The sequence below is a fragment of the Limulus polyphemus genome, unplaced genomic scaffold (genome assembly GCF_000517525.1).
Source record: "Limulus polyphemus unplaced genomic scaffold, Limulus_polyphemus-2.1.2 Scaffold650, whole genome shotgun sequence".
In the NCBI taxonomy this organism is placed as follows: Eukaryota; Metazoa; Arthropoda; class Merostomata; order Xiphosura; family Limulidae; genus Limulus; species Limulus polyphemus.
This window is the reverse complement of record NW_013666260.1, coordinates 366,810-378,257: the sequence shown is the minus strand read 5'-3', so window position 1 is coordinate 378,257 and position 11,448 is coordinate 366,810. Positions and strand designations below refer to the sequence as shown.

The following is an 11,448-nucleotide window of genomic DNA, read 5'->3' as shown; positions in this document are numbered from 1 at the left end:
CACAGATTACCCTAAAAAAGATATATATATATATATATATATATATATAGTTTTTGTTCTCAGGTACATGTTAATGCCCAAGTCTTTCCTGAACAGATTATTTAATATTAAAATTACTCCAAATATCAAGTTTCCAATGCTCTAAAAAAATAAAAAACTCTCATAAAGTACATTAAAACAATTAATCAGTGACAGCTTCATACACTAAACGCTACCAACTATAACTGGAACAAATGTGAGAGAGAAAATACGGAAATGAACGTAATGATCTAGAGGTAAAGATCAACAGGATTCCTTGAAAAATAAATCATTATTTCCCATTCAAAAAACAGAAACAAGTAATAATCCTTGAATCAACACACCTTCAGTTAATTTCAAATGTTGACTGTATATAAATTTGCATTTTCCACTTCAGAAACAAAACTCGGTTTTTATTTAAACATTCCATTAATTTTTATAATTACATAATCTTCTTTGTAAGCATCTGATGTTTCAAACACAATTTGAAAAATTAAATATATTTGATATAATTACATAATAATATTTCTTCAAAAAATTTTCAAACAACATAACTGTAAAGGAACTGATAACACTAATTTACTTGCAATTTACATTACTATCATAAAATTTACAGTACATAAACTGAATAATAGTTTAATTCAATTTTCTTTTGTGAAGCTTACATGATCTACATAAGGTTGAGGTGTGGGAGGTTCAAGATCATCACAAACATTTTCGTACCTGTCAAAAGAAGAAGAATGCATTAAAGATTAAGCTAGTTCCAGATTTGATACATATTCCTCACAACACACGCTAATTCACTCCTAAAAGTACCAGATTTTATAGTCATGAAATATACACAAAGCACACTAAACTATGTTGCTAAATAATTTAATTCAAAAGCATTACAACAATCTAGCTTTTTTTAATGCTCCAATTCAAAGCTATCAACTTGAATAGCTTCACCTCAAATGACCATTAAAAACTAGTTTCATCTAAAGAAAGAAAACAAATGGTTAAGAATTAATGAGTGAGTAATGTACAGCTATGTACATCAGCATTGTACATAAACTGACATTAAATGGTATTTCTTTTCTACTTTGACTTTAATAAAAAGGTTAACATTTTCCCAATATGAAAATGTATTTCTGATAAATACTCACCTCTTTATACAGAAATGATATTTCCCTCCCATGTCTGCCTATGACACTAGTCTTGAGCTAATGTGAACTGTGGTTTTGTGTGATGATGCCATCATGTGACAATAGCCCTCCACCAATAAGATGGCAACACAACCTCTATGCAAGTATCCGCCCCCCCATGCACCTATGATAAATGTATTCTTAGATGAGGCAAGGAAAAAAAATAGGTGTACTGGAAGTAAGGAGGGAATATGTGTGAGACAAGTATTAATTACAAGTACATTTTCGGATTAGGAAAATGTTACCTTCCAAGATGATAACTTACCTTCACACAAAGATGCAAGAAACCCATGCTGAAACAATGGAGGAGCCATTGCAAAAATGTACATAGATGAAAGTGCCTGAAGGGAAGTCCATGGCATGTGACACCCAATAGCAGTGGTTACATAAAGACACACCCACGGGAGATTGCATCTCGTCTGACAAGGGTACACTCATCACCCAAGAGGAAAGGTGAGAGCCTGAAGTATCTCAGGGATGGTCAGAATGTGATCACGACCATACAGTTTACTCACTTTGACCCTGGCTGCAGGAATAGGGGTGATCCATACTACATACTTACAGTCACCACCGCCCCACTTCTCATCACATTGTGCTAATAAGCCAAACCAGTGAGGATTCTCCATGGTCCACCACTTCAGTGGGTTGACTGAAGAATGACAACTGGGAAAAGTCCAAATTCTACAGGAGACAAAACAGCCTGATGATGAAGATAATGAGCAAAAAACATGTCGGGAGTCATCCATATGCCTCCCTGGAGAATCTCATCCAAGGGCTGGTAAAAGTGGAAAGCAAGAGAATGAGACAGATGACAAAGCTGATGCAAATAAATATGAAACAAACAGACCACAAGCATCCACATCCAGAAAAAAAATATACCAACTGCAGGAGCTGACTGACTCATCTAGTAAGGGTAGAAGGAGAGAGGTACCTGGAAGAAGAGGGGTCCCAGGGTAGGAACAGAGGATGGTGTAGACCTTGAAGGGGAGAAATCCGTGATAAGTAGCACCAAACAGCCCTAATAGGACACAGGAGCCGATCCAAGTCTGAATGATCATAAAGGTGAAAAATGGAAGGAAGATATATATAGAAAGAGCAGTAATTTTCCTGAGCAGCAGAAAGGAAAGATTGGCCCAGGTAAAGGAGTATACAAGTGCAGTGGAAAAGGGTGCAAGAAGCATCATTAGCATAAACATCTGAATGGCAGTGACTGCAAGCAAAGAGGAGGAAATAAGTCAGAGAGAAAGGTGGTACAAAAAGCAGGAAGTTAATGTCTAAATTGGGGCATGCGTAAGAGCATGCAAAAGAACATTAAGGTTCCATTCATGCATGGGAGTTGGGCGAGGAGGTCGGTGAAGAAAGAAGCAGCAGAACAGGGAAAGAAATCATCATGTGGTACTGAAAAATGTAGTGGACAAGGAGTGGTGAATGGACCCACCACTTTCATTGATAGACAGACACAGTGAAAGGGCAACATAAATGTGACAAGAAGAATTCTACACAATTGCAAAATCTGGCCCAATGGACCAGGCAAATCCAACATGTGAAGTTAGAGGGATGATATCCCTTGATGTGGACGTACATTGTCGTGGAGAGAAAGAACACCTTTCCGATCGATGAGTGAAAGGTGTTTCTGATGAATGGCTTGATTTAAACATTCCAGTTGCTGACTATAGATCTCTGCATTGACAGTTTGTTGTGGATTGAGGAGTTTGAATTGAATTACTCCTTTGATGTCCCACCAAATGCAAAGCATCACTTTCTGCAGATGGAGTCCAGATTTTGGATTTGGAAATGGATTTTGTCCAAGACTGAACCATTGTTTTTGGCATTTAATATTCGCAAAGGGAATCCATTTTTCATCACCGGTGACAATTCTGTCAAGAAATGGTTCACACTCATTACGTGCCAGAAGAGACAAAGCAACATTCACACTTTGGAAACAACGATTGTCAGAGAGCTCGTGAGGCACCCAAACACCTTCTTTAAGAAGTTTTCCCACATTCCTTAGATGTTTACGTATTGTTTCATGAGAGACATGCAATTTCAGGACCATTTCAGAAGTGTGTTGCTTTGGGTTAGACTCAACAAGCATCTTCAGAGCATTAATATCAATTCAAGCATAGCATGCCAGCCCCTGCCATCACAGTTTTTAAGGGTAAAGTTCTCTGAAGGAAATTTGTTGAACCATCATTTACACTTATGAATGTTCAAAACATTTCCATAAACTTCTCTGATATTCTTTGTGGCTACAGAGGAGTTGTTTCCCCTTCTTGTATTCAAACCTGCCGATTGTGTGTCTCGTTGTGTGTCATCACTATAGGGGATTAGAGTATACTAAACTTTATGCATTATATAGGCTACACTAACATGACTTTAGGCAGTTTGTTTAACTATTACACGTGACGTACATTTATTGGGGTGGTTAATGAAAGTGTTCCAAGATGCAACATTAATTTCTTGATGACCTAATACTAACTTTTATGTACATAACTCATTAGAAAGAATACATACAAAGTGAAATATTAACATTTACATGAAGGCATAATATTTTGCAAAACAAGTCTAATTTAAATGAAAAATTGATTTGAATGTTTTGTTTTAGTGTGGGATTATGTGCAATGCTTCACAAGTTGTGTATGTCCCGGTGTCTTGCTTCACTCTTTGTGTGGCTGATATTTTTCAAACTGATGCCAGTTTCTCATACTGCAGACATCATGGTATGTAATGAAAAAATAAAATGAAGCATTATGCTGAAAGAATTATGATTCTAATAATAATAATAACAATAATGCTTATTTATGTGTGTAAGAAAGATGTACTCCAAGGAACAACAAAGTCACAGATTATACTAAGGTATTATCATTGTGGATTAGGGAGATAATCCATAATTTCAAACTGAAATATCTCGGCTTACATGATATATAGATACTTGAAATAAAAAGCATATTTCATATTTTCCTGAGTTATTTGGTTGTGCCTACATAGACACAAAAAATAAAAATAATAATGATTAATTAAATTATTTCAAAGTAGCAATACTGTCGGCACACCTTAATTAAAAATTTTTAATTTAAGTAATACTTCATGCTTTACTTACTTGTCAAAATCTGTTAGCAAGTTCACAGAAAATGTATGTTGTTTATCTAGCTTGTAGCCATTAGTCATCTTCACTGCTTCTAAAGCATGGGCAGGACATGAGTACTCCAGAAAGACATACCTGCAACCAGAAATTATCTTAAATAAAGCCCTTGAACAAAAAGGTTTCACTCTCACCAATACACAGGCAACCACCTTGGCAATGTAATCACAACTGATTTCTGGTGAATAAGTTAAACCTACATACAGAATTCAAGGACCTATATAATATATGACTACAGAGGAAAGTTCAGACAGTCATTGAAAACCCTGTTAGAATCACTGTCCTAACAAGTTAAAAACAAAATACACACTTCTCTCAATGACCAACTTTAATAAAATTAACAAGTGTAATTTCAAATATGCAATTCTTGTACGAAGTTTATCTTTAAATGTTTTTATTAAGCTAGACTGAATAATCAAAATCAAGATGAGAAAAATTTTACAGCTGTCATGTTTACTTTTTAACACACACTGTTATGGTTATCATCATCCTCACTAAAGTAATATTAAGAAGTAGCAAGCGCAAACATCCAAATATAATTATATACAGGGTCTGGCTAATCTATTAGGAACTATACCTAATAATGGACTGGGGTACTTTTTGCAAAAATAATATCCATGATACAATGTGTTATAGAATCCACAAAGTGTTGAAAGATATCCAGAGAGTTTTCATTATTCAGTCATTAATAATGTATGCAATTCATGGAATGAGGTAGGCAGAGAATCATCATGGTAACTGTATCTTTCAACTTCATCCCCAGATGCTCAACTGGATTAAAATGTAGGGATTGTCATGGCCGTGGGAATTGCCCAAAGACTCTGTCATGTTTCTCAAACCATGCATACACAATTTTGAAACTTTGAATTTAAGCATCATCATCTTAGAGATAGCTTTTTTATTAGGGTACATATGAAGCATCACTGGATGTACTTTATCAGAAACAATGCTTAGGTATGCTGTGGCATTCATCTAACCTTCCTAAGGGACCAAGGAGTCCAGCATATGTCAGGAAAACATACCCCAACCAATGACTGCACCAGAGGTCTGAACAGTTTTTTCTCGTGGCTTTTTCCTAATCTTTCATCTCTCACATGTGAAAAAAAGGGTACAGCAAGGTTCATTGGACTGCATCACTTGTGACTGGTAGTGATTTCTCCTAGCAATAAAACTGATGTGATTAATCTACTTTGCATCTGCAGCTCGGGTCAGGCCAAAGTCTGAATGGGTACATAGTTCCTAGAAAAGTGGTCAGACTCTGTACATATTCACACACACACACACACACATATATATATCTGTATATAAATAAATATAATCATACCCTTTAGTTTTCAGATTTTCATCTTTTGGATAATGCTCTGTAATGATTTTACCAAACTTGGAATAGATCTTGTGAATCACTTTCTCAAGCTTTTCTTGTCTTTCTTGACCAACTTGTGGTATTCCATCAACCACAATTACTGATTCAAATCCATCAGTCTCCTTTGGTTTATTCTTCAGGAGATCACCAACGAGCTCTGAAACACACTTTCATCAGTCTTCATTCTTCAATACAAATTGTATGCCAAAACCTTAATGCTACACTTATCTTTGTATGGATTAATTTAAAACAAATTTATATCACTTATAGTTTTTCACACTTTTTTTAAAGTTTAGACACAGTATTCAACAAGTTATTTGAAAATTCTAGTCACATGATAGTGTTTTCTTGTAACATTTTTAACAAAAATTATAAAAAGATTATTTTTTAGCATAGTTTAAAGAAAAAATCAAGTAACAGATTTTCAGTTGATCACTGCAAGAGTAAATAACATAATTCAAACAATTCCTGTTCAAAATTATTTACTCAAAAATTAAGAAAATATTTCTTTCTAATTATAACTAGAAATCCTCAAAATTCTCAGCAACACACAACAGAAAGTTTGCACAAAAAATTCAGAATAATTAAATTTCTTTAATGTTTAGATAAAAACATTCAGCAAGACTTCAATGACAAGAAAATCAGTTTCCTTGAACTTAAAAAAAATTACAATGATTTGAAACCAACTGCATATGACTTTGTGGTCTCTTTTAATATAAAATCACAAGGCAATGAAGCAATAAAACTTAACCTGTTCTTCAGTTTCTTAAAAGCAATGCAGTGTATTTTACAACTGTATTATGAAGATTAATACTGTTACTTACAAAAGTGCAATAAAATCAAATAAAAATCTTAGACTTAACTCAGCTTCACAAACAAAATAATACAATTACTTTTCCCTTCTTCTAACCTTGCATTTATAAGAAAGTTTATATATCTGGGATTGATAATTTTTTGTTATGACATGTTTATTCAGTTATATTCAAAACTGAACTAAACAACTTTATTAATAATGTATGTCAATAAATTAGCAACATAATGTAGTTTATAGCTTAACATTTTATATTACCTTAATTTCAAAACAAAATATTTTTTAACATTTTTAATCTTCACTTTTGTTGTTGCGTGATGTGCAAGTACTCTAAATTTTCCCCCTTTTCAGTTGAACTTCAATAGTATAGCATTTACACTGTCTTAAGTAATCTAAACACATACTGTGAATAATTACAAGGTCAAATGTTCAGGTTCAGCATGCTAACTTCTCCACTTGCTGAGATATCAATAAATTTTCCCAACACACAACCAAAGTCTCACCCAATTATCCTTAACTTTTAAGGCAGTTTTCAAAAAAACATTTTTTTTTTTGACATACATGTTTATAACCAAGAGAAAGTGTTTATTTTCTAATTTAAACATGCAACTATCCTTTTGAATTTGTGGAAAAAGATATTAATCCAGAGGAAATAATTCATGTATGTGTTGATGGTCAAAGCAAATTTGTGCCAAAAGACATTAATCCAGAGGAAATAATTCATGTATGTGTTGATGGTCAAAGCAAATTTGTGCCAAAAGACATTAATCCAGAGGAAATAATTCATGTATGTGTTGATGGTCATAGCATTAGCAGTGTTTTTAATATATTTATGGCTTAGTTAGAAAACCAGTTAAATTATAGTTGTTTTACATTTTTTAAACATTCTATTTTAGTGACCTATGCATTATTTGTTTTAAAATGCAAATGTGAGAGGTATATGAATTTTGTTTTAACAATGAACTTAAGAAAACAAACAACCAAAAAAAGAAACTAGGGCTAGCTAGCTACACATTTGAATGCGAACTTATGAGAGCACAATGTCAGTATGACATTGATCTATCTGATAGATACTTACCTACTCTAACAAAAAAGCTTTCTATGGCTAACATTTTAGGCTTCGTCATACTTGTAAAGTTGCATGAGACTCTGACTCTGCTACATGTACTACTTCACAGTGATTTCAAAATCCTTGTACCACATGAGACTAATCACCATATAGGGGTAATAAATATTTTTGGGGTAGTTCTAAGAATTTTAAACATAGTAAAAATCACTTTGGACTAAACCTACTCCTGTATATTGAATGTTCATATAATTATTTATTACTGCCATTTATTGACTGATAGAGATTACACACAAAAAAATTTCACATTCATAAACATTTGTTATCACAAGTAATGAGTGACTTTTCATACAGAAAGAAAATGTTCTAGCCACAATGCCATAAACATAATATGGTTAAGATATATATTAAATTAAAAAAAAAAATTTACTTACACATTGTGTAGAATTGTAAGCTATTTTTAACATAATAAAATGTTATTATCCATGAATGTTTCATGAAGGGAATGAATTATTTAAAATAAGAAAATAGTACAGTATTACATAAAGCATTCTATAGCTGTGTTGAAAGGTTTATTTGCTAGGCAAGAATATGAAAATAGTTCTAACCATTAGAAGGTTTGTCAAGTGTTATTCAAGCAGTATTAGATTTTTTCTTTCTTTTTAACAGAAACTGTTTGATAATATTTCAATGGTAGTCACATATCAAATGTCACTCACATGAAAAATTGAATCTTTGATTTGTATAATACCCATTACTTGAACAAAAGTTGTATTAAAAACAATACACATACACACCACCAAACATTACATGTAGCAACCCAAGGATTTTCCTAGCATGCAGTTGATCACAAATTGTACACCTGTACAAATATTTGTGCAGTTGAAAATTCATCTCTATAAGTAAGTTCATGTGGATATACATTACAAAACACATTTAAAATTATAAAATTCCATTCCAGAGTTGATAAACAAATGTATTTACTAGAATAGTCTTCATTTTTTGGGTCATATGTTATTAGGCCTGTATATGTGAGGTCAATAAGATGTCCTATATTAAAAAATGAAGTTAAAATATAATTGTGCAGTTGAAAAAAATCCTTAGGAAAAGCTTTGAAGTGACTCCTTTCATGCATTGGAGCAGACCATTATGACAAAGTATAGGGGCTATGTTTAGTGGTTTCATTTCCTCAATAAAATATATCAAGTGTCATTGTAGGATAAGTATGATACATGGAATATACACCAACACTAATAATTTTAACCTAAATTAATCAAAAATTTTATAGTTAAGACTATGGCTCTTAACCTGCTTGGAACAGTGACTGTTAAATTAAAATTGGTTTTTCTTAAGTCATTTGAGGTTCTTTTAATCCTTTCCTCTCGGGCTGATGCAATCTGTATCACTTCAACTGGGGAAGGACATTTATGTAAAAAATATATGGTAACTCTGAGCATTCCTCACAAAACCTTGAAAGATTTTATTTATAAGTATTTTGTACACAAAGAATGACATTATATTAATTACTTCTTTCTTATAAAAGTATTATCTATCTATAGTAATTATTTGCACTTAAACTGTTAAAATAGTTCGAGTGCAAGGTGATTTTCATTTTAAGTATAAAATACTTTTCTTCTTCTTATAGTTTCATATTGACCCACAGTTACTGGAATAGGCATTGCCACACACAAATCAAAATGGGTCAGATAAATTTCCTTTACAGATGGACAGATTTAAGCAAGATAAATATAAAGCTTTTTATAGAACTTTTTTTTTTCATTCATGCAATATCTCAAATTTCATACTCAATCAGAAATTTTTCAGGCTAATTTTCTTATGAAAAACTAATTAATTTCTTTCACAGACGATATAAAATACAAAAAGAGGAAACAAAATTGGAATAATTATTTTCAGAGACACTGCTTTCAAATAAAGTTTTGGAATGTGACAGCTTTGACTTCTGATCAGGTGATGAGCTCAACAACTTCAGGTCAAAAGATCAATGACCTTTTACAAAATAGTAATAACTTTTGGTGAAAGATTTAAACAGAATGGTCTACAATTGCTGTACAATTGAACATTTATACATTCTGCAGTCTTGGGTCCATTGAGATCTCTAAAAAGATAATTTTTAGGGTTAGCTACAAAATGTCTAGATCTTTTACCAAAAGTTATTAACCTTTTGTGAAAGGTCACCGATCTTTTGACCTGAAGTTTAATAACCTCTAGAAAGATGTAACAAATTTGAATATAGCTTTGATATATGAAAAAATCTGTTAGTTGAGTTCTTGCACAGATCTTAAAATATAACGCTCATAAATGGAAACATCAGCTCATGTAAATACACATATCTTGAAAACAGCATTGATAGCTGGACCAATTGTTGGTTGAGATGTTGCAAAAGAAATATCTGCTGAAATATCTATTACCTAAATGTGAATCAGCGATTGACCAGCATTTACTAGTGAACCCGACTTGTGCTCACAACTACACGGATAGCATGTTTGAAATTATTGCAAATGGTCGGTCAACATTTCATCTCTCTATTTTGTAAGCCACCTTTATTAAAACATATAAACCTGTCCTTTGCCACCAAAAAAAATTCCTATACAATCTACACATCCTTCGGTAGGTCTGTGAGATTTCCTGATTGGCTAAAGGAGACGGCAATCAGTGATTGCTTTACCTGCTTACGCTGATCTGACTCATTTTATAAGCTGTGTCTGGCAAAAAGCTTCAGCAGATATTTGGTCCAGTTATTAACACTATTTTCAAGTTTTGAACAACTCAAGTTTTAAGATCTACATGAGCCAATGTTTCCATTTATGAATGTTATATTTTAAGATCTGTGCAAGAACTCAACTAACAGATGTTTCCATATATCAAAGCTATCTTCAAGTTTAGTACAACAAAAAACCTTTTCATGTAACAAATTGCACTACAAAGTAATAAATGATATATAAATCTAGTTAAAACCTTTTTTCCCAAAGTAAACTTCTTAGACATTATATCTCATCATAAGGGGATTATATGAGTTAAAATACCAGTACAAGTTACCTCAAGTCAAAGATCACTGACCTCTGGAATAAGATAAAATACTATTTTTGCATTTATCTATTTTAGTGATATTCTAGGAGGAAAAATGTATGTTATTGCTACCGGACACTTGAATGTTCCCCTTGCCTATGATAGCAAGGTGAAAACTAAATAGACAAAGAATCAAAATAGTAGTTTTTGTTGAAAGTTACATTTTGTATGATCCAATTGTATTGAATTTTTAGTTCATTTTATTTTTGTCACGAATGTCAAATATTTTCATAGCATTTATTACCAAAGTCAAAATATAAAAGTAAAAACCAAATTCTTTATACATTTTTTTTATCAATTGAATAACCAAACTGAATCATGATATTTTTTGATAAAATCATAAATAATATTCAACGTTAAACTGGTACACAATTAAAAACATTTTATTTAGGCCTATCTATCTTAAATGAGCATAAGGGATATGCAAAAAATAAAAAAACTGAAAATTCATCCATAGCAGAACATGTACAGGAAACACAACACACAACATTATGGGAAAAAACTGTAATATTAGCTCAACCTAAAAGTGTAATAGGTAATAATATTCATGAATTGTTAGAAATAATAAAACACAAAAAAAGATCATGTAGTATTTAATAGAGATGAAGGTATGGCGAATATTTCTGCAAGAATGGGGATTGTTCTCCTTTGAATGGTTTAGTGTGAATGTATGAAAAATAACATACAGGTCAATGACCTACTAACAAGCGATAAATACTTTGGCACTTGTCTTGTAGTTCACTCCTGAGGATGATGTTGTAACATCGAAACATTAAT

General features: G+C 32.4%; 1 protein-coding gene across 2 annotated transcripts in view; it reads right to left on the bottom strand.

The window, feature by feature from the left end:
- LOC106459707 (eukaryotic translation initiation factor 3 subunit B-like) overlaps positions 1 to 11,448 on the bottom strand; it is a 45,828-nt gene that overhangs the window by 32,216 nt on the left and 2,164 nt on the right. For both annotated transcript variants that reach the window (XM_013919355.2, XM_022386232.1), the window contains exons 2-4: positions 5,669 to 5,864; positions 4,303 to 4,422; positions 684 to 741 (exon numbers count right to left, since the gene is read on the bottom strand). In XM_013919355.2, the coding sequence (XP_013774809.1) occupies positions 684 to 741; positions 4,303 to 4,422; positions 5,669 to 5,864 (374 nt within the window). The remainder of the gene's footprint in view (positions 1 to 683; positions 742 to 4,302; positions 4,423 to 5,668; positions 5,865 to 11,448) is intronic.